This window comes from Coffea arabica, chromosome 10c (genome assembly GCF_036785885.1).
Source record: "Coffea arabica cultivar ET-39 chromosome 10c, Coffea Arabica ET-39 HiFi, whole genome shotgun sequence".
Classification (NCBI taxonomy): Eukaryota; Viridiplantae; Streptophyta; class Magnoliopsida; order Gentianales; family Rubiaceae; genus Coffea; species Coffea arabica.
Genome location: NC_092329.1, coordinates 7,072,817 through 7,092,197, shown reverse-complemented (window position 1 = coordinate 7,092,197; position 19,381 = coordinate 7,072,817). Strand labels below are relative to the sequence as shown.

The window sequence follows — 19,381 nt, the reverse complement described above, 5'->3', positions numbered from 1 at the left end:
ATTGAAATCTTGGAATGATTTCTAAAAATTTGGTGTTTCTCCATTCCCAAGTATTTTGGTGGGTTTTGTCCGATTCCCAAGTTTGATTCCAAGAAACAAATCCAATTACATATTTTAATTATACAATGATATAATTAGTATTTATATATATTATATATATTATAATTATTTAGTTAAATATAATTATATTCATATAATATATATTATAAATTTATTAATATTATATAATAATATATTTATAATATATATGTATATTTATAAATGCATATTATATGTGCATATGATTATAATATACACATGTATATAATATTAATAAATTATATAATTATAATTATAATTATATTTATTATTTTAAATACAATAATATATAATAATTACTATATCTAATATTAATATGCATTATACTTATATAAAATATGAGTACAATTAATATTTATATATTATATAATTATAATTATGTATTTATTTTATAGCGTTTGTATAATTATAATTAATTATATATATAATATTTAATTTAATTAGTTACAAACTTATAATAATGATGTTATTGTATTATATAATTATATATTATAATTATTTAGTTAAATATAATTATACTTATATAATATATATTATAAATTTATTAATATTATATAATATTATATTTATAATATATATGTATATTTATAAATGTATATTATATGTGCATATAATTATAATATATACATGTATGTAATATTAATAAGTTATATAATTATAATAATAATTATTTTAAATATAATAATATATAATAATAACTATATTTAATATGTAATATATATTATATTTATATAAAATATTATTATAATTAATATTTGTATATATTATATAATTATATATTTATATTATAACATTTGTATATTTATATTTAATTATATATATAATATTTAATTTAATTAGTTACAAACTTATAATAATAATAATATTATTTATATGTATTATTTAATGTATATTAATTTATGTAATATAATTAATATTATCCATTATACTAATAATTATACATGTTTACTAATAGAAATTATTAATTAGTTAGACTAAATTTACTAATACATTTATACTAATATATTTAATTAGTGAAGATTTCTTATATCCCATTTACAAAGAGCCAATAACTATCATTTACGATGGGGTTTATAATATATTTATTATATTCCATTCCGAAAGAGTCGACGAACCAAACATCAACTATAGTAATGATACACATTCCAGGTACTTGAACCAAACAAATGTATTGGAATGAATGACCTCATTCCAAACCCAAGATATCCGATTCTGAATCCGAATCCAATACCGATGTGCAAACCAAACGCCACCTTACTACTTGTTAAACGTGATGCTCCTAACTAGTTTTTGGTAATTTTAGGAAATGGTATAAAAATGTCGATACAAAAAAAAAGTACTAGTACCATTTCTGATTTCTTGGCCAAAGTTGGCAATTACTAAATTCAGAAAGGACACGAAAATCAAATCACACCACTAGGGTAAGAGTAAGGCCGTAAGCGTAAGGGATTCTGACAGTAGTAAAAAGCATGGTGGCTCCACAGCTCACTTATTCAATTCAAACCCACCCCTGCTGTTTAATAAATAAACAAACAACTAAACAGGAAAAGTATTCAGTAGTACTACTCATAATAAACTACTATTCTCAAAATTCCAGCCAAATTAATTCAATTCAATCTCTTCATTTCCTACTCATTTAACTTCCAGATCTTAAATCACGAAATGCTTGAACCTTTTACCTCCAAACCCTAGCTCCGATCCACCAAAATTTGGAGCTCAGGTGAAATTTCTTCCCATTTCGCATTCTGATCGATTCTGTCGTGATCTATTCTTTGCCATTGTCTTGTGCAAGTTTACAATGTTCGAGATATTGGATTGCGTATGATTGTGATTTTTGTTTCGTTATTTCCAGGTTTGAAAAGGAGCTCAGTTATCAGTGTTTGATCAATTACTTAATCAGAGAAGTGAAAATGCAGCGTCTGCCGGCGACAATTGAGGAACAGTTGATAGTTAAAGCAATTAAAGAAGAGTGCTTGTGGGATAACCTCCCCAAGAGGCTTCAAGCCACTTTCAATTCTAGAGACGAGTGGCACAGAAGGTTTATTTTGCTCAATAACTCGTGGTTTTGATCCTTTTTTTTTTTTGAAGTTTTAATAGTTACCGAGGTAAATGATCAGAGAAAAGGTTCCATATTGCTTTCTCATTACCAGGTGAAGTACTTATTTTTGTGAAATTGTTCACTTCTTCGACTAGTTTGAGGTTCACTTCTTCGACTAGCTTGAGGGAAACTAGTTACGTACTGCATGAATGTGTGTTTATCGAGACATGGTAGTAGTGGAATGCAATGATCAGAAGTGCAAGTTCCGCAATGCAATCAAGGAGCTGCTTATTGCATTAGATGTTGGCCGATATTTTTGGCAAATGAGTTGCGTGATTTTTTTTTTTTTCAACGAATGGACTAAATTTTGAATCTTGTGATAGTTTAATCAACAACTGTGTCTGTACGCTTTAGAACTCTAGGGAGTGGACTGAGTATGGGCAACTGAGAATTGGTAATATTCCATGTGGTTCAAGAGCAAATTGAAGGACAAGAGTTTGCTGGATTTTCTGAGTCCTGGTGGTTGATTGATCCCCTCTAGCTTTTTACGTTGTGTGTTTTACATGGACTTCTTCAACTTAAGAAGATTCTTGTTGGTAATAAGTAGAGAACATGCTCAAGGATACTTAGCCAACTTAGATATTGTTCTTGACAGCTTGTGATATGCTAACAGCAGATTTTTTGAAAGGGAAAAATACTGGAGCTGGCCTTAGAGTTGCTTTTAGTAACAGCTTTTAGCTTTCAAACACAAAGAGCAAAAACAAAACAAGTTTTTTAAAATTGTTCAATATATTTTCAAAGTTATCTTTTTAATTTCAAAAGAGGAGATGCTGAGAACATGACCTAAAATTTATGGCACTAACATTTATTCTCGGAAAAAAATTTCTGAAAATTTTTGTCCCAGCTGGGGGCATGACTTTCTAACACATGTTTAATAACTTCGTTGATGTTTGGCATCCGTTGGATAATAAAAAGTTGCAGGATTCAAATATTTTGACCCATGTTTTGTTTTTTCCCTTCCCATCACATGCTTAAATGAATTATTTTTTCCTTTTTTTTTTTATGTTATCGTTTTGCTTTCTGCAGGGTAATTGATCACTGCATAAAGAAAAGGCTCCCATGGAATACTTGTTTTGCTCGGAAAGTATGTAAAGAAGGTGAATACTATGAAGAAATGATGCGCTATCTGAGAAGGAATCTAGCGGTGTGTATGATGAAGGATATTCTTCAGTTCTTTGCAATAAGATAAAGCCATTAATGTTTAGCTATTTATTGTACATTTAATTGCCTATCACAAAGTAATCTTGGGTGATAAAATAGCTTGTCTAAGTAAATAAACAAGCATTAGTAAGAGCACATAATTTAGTCGTGAGAATAGCTTGCAGAAAATTATGCAAGTGTACTTTTTTAAAGTTTAGAGTCATATTTGTTAAAGGCTGTCATGTCAATTTTGGGATGTGTGGTTCATATTGCACTGTTGATCTAAAAGATGATCACAATCCCCAGTTGTAGTGCTATGCGAGAATTTTTGAATTTAGGATTGATTCTCAAGAGATGTCAATTACCTTGGAATATTTCATTTAGATAATAGGTCTTATGTAATTGAACTTTTGTGTAAGTTATTAGTACACTAAGTAATATTTAGCTGGGACTGTGGATACTGCATTAGAAACTTTACAACTAACCTTGTGATGTGAAGGAGTACATCGCTATTTATCAGCGTTGAAAAATATTCTTAGTAGTAGAATAAAGGAAAATTTTCTGTATACTACAAATTTTGAGTTCACAATTTGCTGCTTTTTTTTTTTCCTGTAAGTCTTAAAATTAAGCTGTTCATGTTGTATTTGCAGTTGTTTCCCTATCACCTTGCAGAGTACATTTGCCGTGTAATGAGGCTGTCACCTTTCAGATACTACTGTGAGATTATATTTGAAGTCATGAGAAACGGTACTACCCACTAGAATCCTGTTTCAATAACCTTATATCATTGCTATTAGATATTGAGCCCATGGTAGTTGTTCAATGTAGTTGTTTTAACAAGTTATGAGTTGGATATAAACTTAGCGCTGAACTGAAAGTGCATCTGGTGGGAACTGAACATTGAAACTGTAATGCAAGGTTTAGTCTCCTTGATTGCCAGTTCTCTTCCTTGGAGGTAGTCAGCTTGATGTTCTCTAACTCGAATTAAAATCTGTTTTACATGAATGTTAGTTTTTAAGAGTGCTCGGTATCAATCTGCGCGTCCAATCTAGATTTTTTTTTTGGGTGTCTCTTTTAATTTCAGCTTATTACTGGCTTTTAGTAGCATGGTTTTGAGCATTTGTTAAATTAGATATTTATGTTGAACTTTTAGTGTTGGTATTGTTATTCATTGTGGACTACAATACTTATCATTAGCGTTCGAAGTAGTCAAAACATGAACTGTTACTGCTACCTGTACTTGCTTATATGCCTAGTGAACCAATAGGATATCTTTGGTGGCCACATATAACCAAATCACCTGCTTTCAGATGTAGTTACCAAACTATCAGGTTGGTGATATTTGAGAGTTAACCATCATATTGTACCTCTTGATATTGTTTTGATGCCTGACTATGATCTTTTGTGTTACCTGTTAATGTACTGGGAATAATTTTATACATACTTTGCTGAGAGACTGCTTAACACTCTCAAGCAACGCAATAATGAGAGACTGGTAATGTACTGGGAATAATTTTATACATACTTTGCTAAGAGACTGCTTAACACTCTCAAGCAACGCAATAAGGAATGCTTAGCATGAGATTTCTTGGCATTTTTCATACTTATGCTTAATTATTTTCCAAATAAGCTGCACAATTATCATGCTTGATATCTAATTTTTCCTCTTTTTCCTTTTCCCTTCTGTGGCATTGCTTTATCTTGATACTTTCATTATAGGTTTGCTCAGTCTCTTTCTTTCTTCTATCTGCAGAACAACCATATGACAGCATCCCAAATTTTAGTGCTGCAGATGCCTTACGACTTACTGGCATAGGAAGAAATGAGTTTATCGACATTATGAATAAGTGCAGATCTAAGGTAATTTCTGGAATAAGTTGCTCACAATATTGTACTTTGTAGTATGATCTTCTGTACATGTTTGCTCACCGTGGAGAAAACCGAATGTTCAATTTTCCCGCCTTGGTGCAGAAAGCATTGGTGTGGATGCATGAAATAAATTGCTACTATGAATTGTTTGGAGTCTCAATTTTCTGTCTCTTATCTAATTTCACTATGTTGATTCCATTTTGTATATTCGTCTTGGCACAGATAGTTTTCAAGCAGCTTGTCCTAGGTGAAACATGGTGTTGTCAAGCTGAGAAACTTTTTTATTCAAGATATTGATGTATGTCAGAGTACAATTTAGTTCTGTGCAGCTAATGAGGATTTTTAGCTTGCTTAATACTGTGTTGGGGATTCTAAAGATGGGATACAAGAAAAGGGTGAAAGGAAGAACTTTCTTATTTGATTATTCTTCTAACTGTAGTTTATACAAGCATGAGAATTAAGAACCCTTGTTCTATAACTGAATTAAGGCTCTTCGTCCCAAGTTACCCTTTTTATCTCCTCAAACTAGATGCTTTCTGTAACTTTAAAATAAGCAATTATCATGATCTAGAGAGTTAAAAAGGAAAAAGATGATCAAGTTTGTGCATTAACTGACTCCTCTTTGCGTGTGTTTCCATCTACATGAAACTTTGAAAGTTAAAGATATGTTGGGTGAGTCTTTTGACGAGTTTGCTATATGTTATGAATCACTATCACACTTAAGTTTGTAAGCAACGTTAACCAATAGGATGCTTGTTTTTAATTCCTTTCTGCAGAGCTAGATTCAGTCATCTGTTGTGTTCTGACCCTGAAAGTGATGTTTAGAATCAGATGAAGCACCAAATGGTACATTATACCTTTTCTGTCAAAGGTTGTGAAGAAACATCACCATGATGGTGAATCATGTAGAATAAGTTTATAGTAAGAATGATTTTTTTGGACACACAATTGGTGAAAGATTAAAATGAATAAGAGACACTGTGAAAAAGTTAGTTAGTTGATTCTTGGGTACTTGTAAAACTTTTCTGCTGCTGCTTATGGTATTGCACATCTCTTGTAAGATTAAAATGAATACAAGAGACTGAAAAAGTTAGTTCTTGATTGAACACAGATTCTTGGGTACTTGTAAAACTTTTCTGCTGCTGCTTATGGTATTGCATATCTCTTGTAAGCTTGAATTATTCATCTTTATTTTCTTATGTAACATCTGTTAGTACTTTTGAAAATTTTTTAAATTCACTTTCCCCGGCATAAAATATTAAATAACAGCAGTGAAGTACTTCTAGTCTTGATTGTTACAGCTTACATACTTTGATTGGGCCTCTTAATCAGTTTTTTTGGCCTTCAAATGCAATCTTTGATGCTTCTGCATGACCATATGTGTTATGGAGTGATTTGTTGCACAAGCAAGTAGCGAAGAATGTTGTGAAAACAATAACATAGGGATAAAATTTTCCAGCTCATATGTAGAGCCGGAGGTGAAATTAGTGGTATGGCCTCTTGTATAGAATCACTACAGCCGGAATTGGTACTTGAGAGTTATTTACAATCTTCTTTTTAAAAGGCATGTGCTTCTAGTTATAAATTATGCTAAAAAGTCTATATTTCATATATTTCATTGATCTATTTATACAAGTAACTAGGTTAAATGGTCAGCCATGTACAGCTGTATATAGTCTGTAATTACTGACTATATACAGCTGTATTCTTAGACTAATTACAGCAGCTATCTTAGACTAATTACATAGCTATATTCTTAGACTAATTACAGCTAATTCCTACCAACTCTCCCCCTCAAGTTGGGGCATAGATATCACAAATGCCCAACTTGGATAGAGATGCATTGAATAAGTTACTAGTAACAGCATGAGTCATAATATCAGCCAACTGATCTGAACTTCTAGTATAGGGAATTTCAATTGTCCCGGAATCAAGATTATCTTTGATGTAGTTCCTATCAATTTCAACATGCTTTGTCCGATCATGTTGAACAGGATTATTTGCAATCTTAATGGCTGCCATATTATCACAAAATAATACCATAGGACCTTTTGGACCAAACCCAATCTCCTTTAAGAGAATTTTCAGCCAAGAGAGTTCTGTGATAGCATGATGCATAGCTCGATATTCAGCCTCTGCACTAGATAATGAAACCACGTTCTGTTTTTTACTTTTCCAAGACACCAAGTTGCCTCCAACAAAAGCCAAATATCCAGAAGTTGATTTTCTATCTAACTTGCTACCAGCAAAATCAGAGTCTGTATATCCAACAACATCAAAATGTTCGTGTTTGGAGAATAAGACACCTTTTCCTGGAGCTAATTTCAAGTAAGCCAAGATTCGATTAACAGCATTCATGTGTTGATCACTTGGATTGTGCATAAACTGGCTAATAACACTGACTGCATATGCTAAATCTGGCCTGGTATGAGTTAAATAGATTAGTCTACCCACGATCCTTTGATATCTTTCCTTGTTTGTTGGAATCCGATCAGAAAAGAAGGCTAGGCCATGATTCACTTCAATCGGAGTATCTATCGGCTCACACGCAGACATACCAGTTTCAGCTAGGAGTTCCAATGTATACTTCCTTTGGGAAAGGAAGAGTCCTTGCTTAGACCGTGATACTTCAATGCCAAGAAAATATTTAAGAGTCCCCAAATCTTTAATCTCAAATTCTTTGGCCAAGTAGCTTCGAAGATTCTCTATTTCTTCTTTGTTATTACCTGTTACAATCATATCAACATAGACAAGAAGTACGGTAATATCATTGTAGTTACGTTTATAGAACAGCGTGTGATCTGCTGAAGCTTGCTTGAATCCATACTCCTCCATGGCATGACTCAATCTTCCAAACCATGCCCTTGGTGATTGTTTTAATCCATACAATGCCTTTTTCAGTCTGCATACCTTTCCTTCTTCTAGTGTAAACCCTTGAGGAGGATCCATGAAAACTTCCTCAGTCAACTCACCATGAAGAAAGGCATTCTTCACATCAAATTGTCGTAGAGGCCAGTCTAAATTAACTGCAAGTGACAATATGACTCGAACAGTGTTCATTTTGGCAACCGGTGCAAATGTCTCTTGATAGTCAATACCATAGGTTTGAGTGTAGCCTTTTGCAACCAGTCTAGCTTTGTATCTTTCAACTGCCCCATCAGACTTGTGTTTGACATTGAATACCCATTTACACCCTACGGTCTTCTTTCCCATTGGTAACTCAACCATTTCCCAAGTAGAATTCTTTTGGAGAGCCATCATTTCTTCTACCATTGCATTTTTTCACTTAGGATCATCAAGGGCTTCCTGAAAATGACTAGGAACATATACAGAAGACAACTGAAGAGCAAATGTCAAGTTAGCCTTAGACAAACGGTGATAGGATATAAAATCAGAAATTGGATAAGAAACATTGGAAGCTTTTGAAAAACCAAGTCTATCAGGTTCTTTTCGTTCACGAAGAGGATATCTTCTATTCTGATCAATATTAGGATATGAGTCGAGACTTTCAGAAGAAGTACATACCTTAGTGTCAATCTTGGAAGATTCATTCGATAGCATGGTAGTATCAACAAGGGAGGTACTATCATTAAGGGAGGTACAAGAATCAGGAGGCATAACAGTGGTATCTTTTGTTCTCCTAGAATATCCTTTCTCAAAGAGGTGAGCGGGTCTCTCACTATTAGTTTCAATTTTATTTTCCTGACCATCATCTAAAACTAAGGATTCCCCGTTTTCCTTTGCATTCTCTATACCTGAGATCCAAATCCTTTTTTCTCCTAGCCATTGTTCTTCCTCTTCTCTACTTTTAATCTCCCCCTGAAGAGGAACCGCAGACATATGCCCAGAAAAATAAGACTCATTTTCACAAAATTGAACATCCATAGACACATAGTAGGTTCTTGTAGGAGGATGAAAACATTTATATCCCTTTTGTGAATTAGAATAGCCAAGGAAAACACATTTGATAGCACGAGGATCAAGTTTATCTCTATGATGAGAATGAACATGAACATAGCATACACAACCAAAAACCTTTGGACAAATATTAAGAGCAGAAGGAATAGAATGAAATTTAGATAACATTCTCAAAGGGGTTTGGAAATCAATAACCTTAGCAGGCATTCGATTAATGAGGAAAACAGCAGCCATAATAGCTTCAGCCCAAAAATGTTTTGGAACATGCATAGTAAAACATAAGGCTCGTGCGACTTCAAGAAAGTGACGATTTTTCCGTTCTGCTGTGCCATTCTGCTGGGGTGTGTAAACACAAGTAGTTTGATGAAGAATGCCATGTTGTATCATAAAATCAGCAAGAGATCGATTCACAAATTCACGACCATTATCAGAATGAAAAACCTTAATTTTAGTGTTGAATTGAGTAAGAATCATGTTATAAAACTGAGGAATAATATGACAAACATCACTCTTAGATTTCATCAAATATACCCAACTGACTCTAGTACAGTCATCAATAAAAGATACAAAATATTTATGTCCTGAAGTAGAAGTAGTTGAGAAAGGACCCCACACATCAGTATAAACACATGAAAAAGGAGTGACACTTTTATTAAAACTAACTTTGAAAGGAACACGATGGTTTTTTGTATAAACACATTGTTCACATCTTAAGCTAGAAGTTGAAATATTGGAAAATAACTTAGGAAACATATGCTCTAAATAAGAAAAAGATGGATGTCCTAGTCGACGATGCCACAGGATTATTCTTTCTATTTCTAATGTCCCACTTTTTGTTTGAAGACCTCGAGCAGATATTGTTATGCCTTGATTGTCTTCCCAGTGATATAAACCATCCCTCTCCTTACCAATGCCAATCGTCATCTTCGTAAGATTGTCCTGGAAAACACAATGAGTAGAGTGAAAAATGACAGAACAGTTAAGATGCTTTGTTATTTTACTAATGGAGAGGAGATTATTTGAGAGTTTAGGTGCAAGTAAAACAGAGGACATAGAAAATTTTGGTGAAAGAGACACATTTCCAGCGGCTATGATTGGTGTAAAATTTCCATTAGCAACCTGTACAGACTTCACAGGTGGAGATGTAAGAGAGTCAATGATAGAAGAGTTACTAGTCATATGATCAGTAGCCCCTGAATCAATAATCCAAGTGCTAGGATGAGCAGAAATAACGGACAAACCAAAAATACCTTCTTGAGAAGATGCCCGAGACACATGGGAAGCAGAAGATGGAGTAGTGTCTATGGCAGCAACATTTTGAGCAACAGTATTATGAGCAAATTTTTTATTTTTCCTCTCAACTTGCTTAAGGTTATACCATTCTGGATAGCCATGCTTCTTCCAACAAACATCAATTGTATGTGTATTCTTATTGCAGTAGGTGCAAAATCGAGACTGAGAGGCTATAGAATTTCCATTAATGGTAATAGGAGTGCTCTTTTGAATAGTTAGAGCTGAAGCCTCAAAGTGTGATTCTGCTCCCATGGCAAGTTGTCTTTGTAGTTCTCGACGAACCATGGAGTAGACTTCTTCTAATCTTGGTAAAGGAGAAGTACCTAGAACACGGCTGCGAACTTGATCTAACTTATTATCAAGCCCAGCAAGAAAAATATAAACTCGATCTTCGGCAATACGATTTCTATATTTTTCCATATCAGCAGCACATGTCATGTCATTGGGCCGTCGATAATCGAGCTCCATAAAGGTTGAGTTTAATTCGTTGTAATATTCTGCTAGAGGCCGACCATCTTGTTGTAAATGAAAAGTCTTCTTCATTAGCTCATAAACTTCAGAGGAATCTGATACATCAAGGTAACTTCTTTTTACAGCATCCCAAACTTCCTTTGATGTGCCGCATTGTACAAAGTGAGATATCAGATTATCACTCATTGAATTAATGAGCCAAGATTTGACAAGAGAATCTTCAGCTTCCCATTCATCATAACTTGAATCATCTACTGCTGGTGCATTTTTTTTTCCATTAATATAGCCCATTTTTTTTCTTCCAGCAATATGCATCTCCAAAATCTTGGACCAAACTCGATAATTAGTGCCATCCAATTTAATGTGGATGGAAGAAGAAGCATCTTGTATGGTTAGAGTGGAGAGATTCTTGCTGTTAGGAGATTCAACATCAGGTTTGGTTGACATATTGTGATGTGATTAGTGTTTTAGAGAAGAAATTTCAGCAGTGTGGGCTATTGAAAGAATGGCTGGAATTTTCAGAGAAGAGGAGAGCAAGGAAAAAACCCCAATGCTCTGATACCAAGTTATAAATTATGCTAAAAAGTCTATATTTCATATATTTCATTGATCTATTTATACAAGTAACTAGGTTAAATGGTCAGCCATGTACAGCTGTATATAGTCTGTAATTACTGACTATATACAGCTGTATTCTTAGACTAATTACAGCAGCTATCTTAGACTAATTACATAGCTATATTCTTAGACTAATTACAGCTAATTCCTACCAACTCTTCTTTACGTGGATTAAATCCCCTAACTTGATTTGGGTAAATTTGGAGTATTGCAGAAGATCATGTGGAAGCTTAACAAGTCAATAGCGAAGGAATTATTGCCTAGTCAGCCGGTGGACTTCACCATTGAGCCATGGTGGGGAGTTTGTCTCGTCAACTTTACTTTGGATGAATTTAAGGTGGATCTATGTTCAACTTCAGCTATAAAAAGGAGTTAATTTTTTTTATTTATAAGTCATTTCTTTGTATGAATGTCTGAGGACTGAATTAATTCTGTTTTTAATCAATTTTAATTGCATCTGAAATTCTCGAATGAAACTAAATACTATATGATATACTCTCTAATTCGTGATGTAGAAACTTTCAGAAGATGAGATGGCAACGATTGATAAAATCTGTAAGGAAGAAGCAAATTCATTCATCCTTTTTGATCCTGATATTGTAAAAGGACTTTATCGACGAGGACTTGTTTACTTTGATGTTCCCGTTTTTCCTGATGATCACTTCAAAGGTAATTTTTTATCTAACTCAACTTCTTTCTCTTAAGTGAGTCATCAAACTCGTGTCTTTGCATATTTGGATCACCTATTTTCCATTGATTGGACAACATGTAATTTAGGCCACCATTAAATGGACACTGAATCTTTGACCTTATATTTGATAAAAGTATAAATGCTGCCCACTTCATGTGAAGGACGTTTGCATCTATACTTTTGCTAGCTGTAGAACTGTAAGATGTGCTTTCAAATTTGAATTTATTGAATGTTATAAAGACACGAGGCTTGGGGAGCTTATGCTCTTGACTTGTTTTAGTATGTTCTGAATGTGATTTCTCTCAATGTAGAGTTCTTAAGTTTTTGGATTTGCAAGTCTTCTTCAATGACAATTCCTTGATGAGTAGGTTTGGAGATGGGTTTTCTTCTTGGCATAACTGTTTAAGACAAAAGGTGGATGAGGCACTTTAGTCCTTACTTTTTTATTTGTATGGATACTATCATGTTTGCACACATACTGAAAAGTAATGGGGAATTTTCATATACCGCTGCTTGTTTGGTAATGACCAAATTGCATACTGGAAAGGAGGGAATTTCAAATCTTTCCTTGTCATGGTTGTTGCATGAACATATATCAAATGTAGATGGAGTTGTATCCTTATGCACTCAAATAGAGCCAACTCCTTTTCCATTTTATCTGATGTCTAGAGGTATTGTTGGCCCAGAATGGTCTACTAGAGTCAATGAGAGAATGATCAGGGCAGTAAACCTTGGTGCATACTTTTTGAGAAGAAACTATTCTAAGATGTAACAGCTCTTTTTCCCTGGACATACTTGAACAAGAAAGTATTACAGTAATCAGCTTAATTAACTTGTATCATCGTTGAATTAATTTAGAATTTCTTTTACATTTATGTCAACATTTTAGGATATGCTTTACAAGCCCTCCTAAAGATTACATTCCTCAATCTAATGGGGCTGTCTGTAACGAAAATCAGATGACTTTTAATTCTCTTCTATCATTTTTTTATGCTCATCTGTTTGAGATTTTGAGTGTTGATATATGTCGTTGCAGTTTCCAGGCTTGAAGGTTTTGTTTCAAATAGAGAACAATCTTATGAAGATCCTATTGAAGAGTATGGAACTCATTTTTCTAAAAGGAGATATTGTCTACCATTTTGATTTGATTGACTCAGTATTGACCTCAAGATCATATGATCTTTATCAATCCCATCACACAGGTTGCTTTATGCTGTTTTTGTGGTCGCGAATGAGAATTCTACTGTTGCTGAATTGGCTGCAACACTACAGGCTGATCTTTCTCAGCTGCAGGCAGCTGCATCTTTTGTTTGCCGATTGGGATGGGCTGAAAAGTTAATAGATCCAGCATCTATTCTTCAAGATTCAAATGTACCTGGCTCTCCTAAAAGTCTGCTTAGTGATGAAGAGGATGCTATCATGGGCTCAGCAAATATGTCAATTGATGGCAGTGCTCCTCCACCCGGAGAAGTTTTATGGACTGATAATACTAGCCAAGCTTCCGGTTATACTCGTGTTGCTTTTGTGGTTGATGCTAATATCACATCTTACTTGATGATGGGATCTGTATCACCAGGTTTGATTATTCTTATGGTTTTGGTCTCTTTTTTGCTAGATTCTCACTAAACCCTGACCTGAAATCTTTTACTCCTCATGCTATGTGCAGGTCTAAAATCTCATGCCGTGACATTATATGAAGCAGGAAAACTTGGTCATGCTAGCATTGTGGATCTTTGCAAAGATTTGAGTACATTAGAGGGTGCAAAGTTTGAAGGAGAACTTCAGGAATTTGCCAATCATGCATTCAGCCTACGTTGTGTCCTGGAATGTCTGACCTCTGGTGGGGTTATTTCTGATGAAAGAGACAAAATTGACATGTCATCTTTAAGTGCAGAAGAGGATGCTTCTTCAGTTATTGAGGCATTGACTACTGATGAGTTAGGAGGTTCTGATACAAAAGAATTTGCAAAAAGTACAGATGATTCAACTAATTTAAGCATATCGATAGAGGAATCTGGTCCTTCTGAACATGTATCTGAAAGTACTGGTAATGACATCTCCTCTGCTGTTATATCAGAAGGGAATGATTCCGTAGTTGGGGATTCTGTTTCAGATCATAGCTCCCAGAAAAATGAGAAACCAGCATGGAGTGAAAGTTCTGATGGTGGAAAAGAATTGTCAAAGAAACAGAGGAGGTATCGAGTGGATATTCTTCGGTGCGAAAGCCTGGCTGCTCTTTCGCCAGCAACTTTAGATCGTTTGTTTTTGCGTGACTATGACATTGTGGTGTCAATGGTTCCACTGCCTCCTTCCTCAGTTTTGCCGGGACCAAAAGGTCCAATTCATTTTGGTCCACCTTGTTACTCTTCAATGACTCCTTGGATGAAATTGGTCATATATTCTGCTGTGGCTAGTGGACCTATATCAGTTATTTTGATGAAAGGTCAATGCTTAAGATTGCTTCCGGCACCATTAGCTGGTTGTGAGAAGGCTCTGATATGGTCTTGGGATGGATCAACTGTAGGGGGTTTAGGAGGAAAGTTCGAAGGAAATTTAGTTAAAGGTAGTATTCTTTTACATTGTTTAAATTCGCTACTTAAACATTCAGCTGTGCTGGTGCAGCCTCTTAGCAGGGATGACCTTGATAAGGATGGAAAAACCATTACTTTGGATATCCCATTGCCCTTGAAAAATTCAGATGGTTCACCAGCTTGCATAGGTGAAGAGCTGGGGTTATGCCCAGAAGAGTGCTCAAAATTAAATGTAATGTTAAATGACCTTGCAAAAAAGATAGATCTCCTGACCATTGGTTATATTCGCCTGCTAAGACTATACAAAGAACAGGAACCTGAAAGCTCTATTTCTGATGATGAGAAATATGAGTGGGTTCCGTTAAGTGTAGAATTTGGAATACCACTCTTTAGTCCAAAATTGTGTAACAACATTTGTAAACGAGTGGTTTCTTCACAGTTACTTCAAACAGAGTTACTTACTGAGCATCATGATGCTATGCAAGACACGAGAAAGAGGTTGCGGGATATATGTGGCGAATATCAAGCAACTGGTCCAGCTGCCAGACTTCTTTATCAGAAAGAACAACCTAAAGAGTCATCTCGGCAACTAATGAACTATGCAAGCGGAAGATGGAATCCGCTTGTGGATCCTTCTTCTCCCATTTCTGGAGCCTCGAGTGAGCACCAAAGACTAAAACTTGCTAACCGACAGCGCAGCAAAACAGAAGTTCTGAGTTTTGATGGTAACATCTTGAGGTGTGTATTTATCATTTTACTGTCTCTGTCCTGTCTGAATATAAAGTAACTTTTATAAACTCTACTTCATACATATTTTTGCTACTTTGTTTCTGGCACTGACATTTTATAAATGTGCTGAAAATTTTAAAGCAAAATGCTTCTCTAGGGCATGTAGTGTATGGTCATTCAACTTTGCTGGTTAGCAAAAATCCTCTGAACAGCTGTCGATAAAATGCTGCAGAATAACAGGAGTTTGAGAATGCACATAACAATCTGCAGTAAAGCCTAGTATATGCCCTGCATAGTTTGGTGGGAACAATGTGAACAGCTAGGAATGCATAACGTATACATTTGCAACTTAATGCTTTTATTTTTTAATTGAAAAGTGAGAATAAGAGAACATAGAGTGTCAAAACATCCAGTGATGGCTGACCCTAAGGAATCTTAAATTTCCCATCCAATATTTGAATCTTGATGGATAATAGGATAAAATCTTGAGTTTGGAAGCAGTTTTTCCCTCATTGTTTATCCCTAAAAAGAATAAATTTTGTATGGCATCCTAGAGCTGATTTATTTTCGTCCCTCTGACAAGAACCAAAATAAAAATGGAAGTACAATAAACTTGTTGAATTTGAACATTTCCAAATGGCTTTGCAGATCTTATGCTCTGACTTCTATTTATGAGGCTGCTATCAGGCCTGATGAAGAATCACTTATTTTAAGCACCTCTAAAGTTGAATCAGATGAAGCTGACAGTAAAGAAGTTGTTCTGCCTGGTGTAAATCTTGTCTTCGATGGATCTGGATTGCGCCCTTTTGATATAGCTGCTTGTCTGCAGGCTCGCGTACCTGTCTCTTTGGTATTTGAGGCCTCAGCAGCATCTGCTAGTTCTATGGTCAAGTAAAACTGTGGAATGTGTTCTTTCATGGTTCTCTAAATTTGAATTTCTCCCAACAATGAGTAGGTGGGAGTGTTAAATACATCATGTGCTCATCACTGTATCGATCTGCTCAGTGTGCTTTGGATGGTGATGACGCAGAAGGTAGCATGGATGTCAAGGTGAGGACAGATGTTGTCTTTGGACATGATGTCAATTTTTTTGGGCGATACTTCTTTTAGAAGAGTATATAGACTTAAGTTCAGTAATGCGTCTTTTTTTGAAATGTTAGACAATAATGTGTAAGTGGCTCATTGTCAGTGCAAATGCATGCAACCGCACACGTGCAATAGATCATAACAAAGTAGTTAAAACTGCGCTTGTGCAATCTCATAGCTTTATGTCATTTTCTATAACCAGGATTTTATGTAAAGAATTTGACACCAAACAAGGAGCTTATTCTACCTTTATCTACTTCTTGGTGCAAACAAGGACGAACAGAAGAGTCTATTTCAACTTTAATAGTGCACAGCATTGTTCCACTTCCATCAAGTAGATTATATAGAAGAAAAAAAAAGCTTAATCATTAAAATTTACATCCGCCTTTTCTTTTTGATAAAAAGATTACTGCTATTGCTGATCACAAAGTATTACAGGAAAATAGGGACATACCCCTATATAAACTAGAAAGAATAAAGAAATAACAAGAAAATTGAACAAATAATATCCAAAATCTTCTAAAATAAGTTGAATGGAGCTATTGTTTGCTAAACACTTGTTCTAATGTGATGAAGGTATATTCTTGCAAGCAGCAAGAGTGAATCTAATGCAGAAATGATCTTAAAAAGATTAGTCTGAGTAGGCAGAAGAACCATTTGATTTCTTGCCAGCTGTAGTTGATAACATAGCAGTAGCAAGGACTACTAGTCATTCTTTTGCCTAGCAATTTTTTGAGTTGCAAATGTGGTAGCTTTGTAGTTAGAAATGAACTTTTGGCTCTTGGAGTGTGTGCTGGCTACTGCTGCACTAAACCTGTGTGTGTCTCCTAGCATATCTTCTTGATTGAACCTGGAATATGTTCTTTGTTGATCTTCTCATATGCTTATTTTCCTTGTAACTTTGCAGGTGGTTATGTTTTCTGGCTGCATTAGTATAGGGTGATAATGAAGAACAGATCAGTATCCGTGCACATCTTATTTTAGGGGGGGTGCCCTAAATACATACACGTTTATAATATAACAGACATTTTGCTGAGCCAACCGGAGATGTTTTTACTTTTTTTTTTTGCACATATAATCCAATGGGATAGAATGCCATTCATTTGTAAAAAACCTTTCAGTTGTTTTACATAGATAAGAAGAAGTGCTTTGCCTTGATCTTTGAACTGACATTATACTCTTTCACTTTTCTCAGATGGTAATCACTCTCCCAGAAAGGAAAAAGAGAAAGTATGATGTAGTTAATTTTTCACTAGACTATTTTGCCAAGTTATCATGTTTCCAGGCGGATGTCTTTCCAGCTCTTTGCTGGCTGTCCCATGTAGCAATTGATCTCTGAAATTAAGGTAATGCTAGGTCATATTACATTTGCCTCATAGCGCAAAAGATATAGGTTGAAGCATGTCTTCAAAATCAGCTTCCATGCATTTATGAGGTTTAGCAGTTGCCTCTATCAATCTTTTAACGACAATGTGGTATTTGACTGTTTGCCTTGGGTCGGGAGCTGAGAGGTCAAAGTAATGCATTCTATTCGGCAATTCTATTCTTCTGGAGTTGAAAGATAGTCTGAGGTGTATTCATCTACTACTTTTTAGCTTTTGCATTTTGCATGGATCTCGATTTAAAAACTGGAAACTAGATGTAAGGTGCTTTCCCAAGTGTAGAAAACCACTTGCGAAATAATAAATATCAACAAAATACCTGGACATACTAACCCTTTTTTGTAACTCTTGAGTAGATTATGAAAGGCTTGTTTCTATTGTAACCAAACCCTTTACTTTTTTTTTTTTTTTTTGTCTTTTTTGTTCTATACAAATTATAGGGCATTAACACTATCATGTGCCTTCTCTTAACTCATTCCTTGGAGATGCAACCGATCTGAGGATCTGTTGAATTCCGGCCAAATGAATATTGAGCAACTTCTGACGTTGCTCCCAGTCCTTAGATACATAATCAAATGCGTCCGCACTAAGGTCAATTTAATAATATAATTTAACACTTAAATTTAATGAATTCAAGTTTTAACATATTTAGTGTATTTGATAACAAAAAATAAAAGATGCAAATTAGTTAAGTGATACTGAATTCTATAGTTTATTTCAAAAAATAAAGTGATAACGATTCATTTATCATTTAATGTAAAATATGTTCAAATTTTAAAATTTTAATACTTAATAATCTAATAATAATATAGTAAATTCACATTTTAGATTTCAACTTTCAGAGTCTTTCGATATTAAACCATGCTCTAGTTCTTAAAATTCTTTCGACCACTTCGCTAGAGAATAGAGATTTCATTTCTTGGTACCGTGACTAATGGTTTAGTAGATCCAATCACTTTGGGATGATGAATTAGGTTGGATTAGAAGGAAATGGAATAAAGTGGCACACTTTCTTACAAAAACAGCAAAGATAGTTGGTAGCGGTTTTTGGAGTGTTCCTCCAGACTTTTTTATGTACTGCTTTAGCAGCAGATTGTCAGTTGAATGATTTGGTTCACATCCGAGACGATAGCACATTAATAAGTTATCCATCAAATAACTTTTATATTTGATTTAAGTGTATAATACATGTGCGACTATGTACAAGGCTGCAAGGACTAAGCGAAATTGTACCTGATACTGTAGCTATGTAAGTCAGTGTAGCTTGGCGCCAAGTCCCACAGAGCTAACCTTGGAAGTGGCACCTCGAGCCCGTGATGAGGTAGTTAATCAGCTTTTTCTTCATTTTCCGGCCGTCGGAGTTTGACCGCCGGTGGAGAAAACCTCCCGGAAGTCTCCACTTTCAGGGTCCCACAGGTGGACGATATTTCCCCATAAAAGGTCTAATCAAGCCCACGTGTCAACTGTGAAATCTTTA

General features: G+C 34.8%; 1 protein-coding gene across 4 annotated transcripts; it reads left to right on the top strand.

The window, feature by feature from the left end:
• Positions 1–1,588: 1,588 nt before the first annotated feature.
• Positions 1,589–18,086, top strand: LOC113714591 (uncharacterized). 4 transcript variants are annotated; one of them, XM_027238510.2, is made up of 12 exons: positions 1,589–1,798; positions 1,931–2,116; positions 3,203–3,320; positions 3,967–4,063; positions 5,070–5,176; positions 11,700–11,822; positions 12,001–12,154; positions 13,213–13,273; positions 13,379–13,752; positions 13,843–15,445; positions 16,085–16,486; positions 17,718–18,086. In XM_027238510.2, the coding sequence occupies exons 2-11, from the start codon at positions 1,989–1,991 to the stop codon at positions 16,329–16,331; spliced, it is 3,012 nt and encodes a 1,003-aa protein (XP_027094311.1). In that variant the 5' UTR covers positions 1,589–1,798; positions 1,931–1,988; the 3' UTR covers positions 16,332–16,486; positions 17,718–18,086. The 4 variants fall into 4 exon arrangements, with proteins under 4 accessions (XP_027094311.1, XP_027094312.1, XP_071924624.1 ...); XM_027238511.2 differs by lacking the exon at positions 17,718–18,086 and adding an exon at positions 17,430–17,692; XM_072068523.1 differs by lacking the exons at positions 1,589–1,798; positions 1,931–2,116; positions 3,203–3,320; ... (1 more) ...; positions 5,070–5,176; positions 17,718–18,086 and adding exons at positions 11,176–11,301; positions 17,430–17,692.
• Positions 18,087–19,381: the final 1,295 nt, after the last annotated feature.

Bases quoted from the DNA above. Each gene is read 5' to 3' on its own strand.
- LOC113714591 (XM_027238510.2), top strand. From the start codon at position 1,989: ATGCAGCGTCTGCCGGCGACAATTGAGGAACAGTTGATAGTTAAAGCA. The intron at 4,064-5,069 runs GTACTACCCACT...TTCTATCTGCAG, and splicing joins ATTTGAAGTCATGAGAAACG to AACAACCATATGACAGCATC. The intron at 12,155-13,212 runs GTAATTTTTTAT...ATGTCGTTGCAG, and splicing joins TCCTGATGATCACTTCAAAG to TTTCCAGGCTTGAAGGTTTT.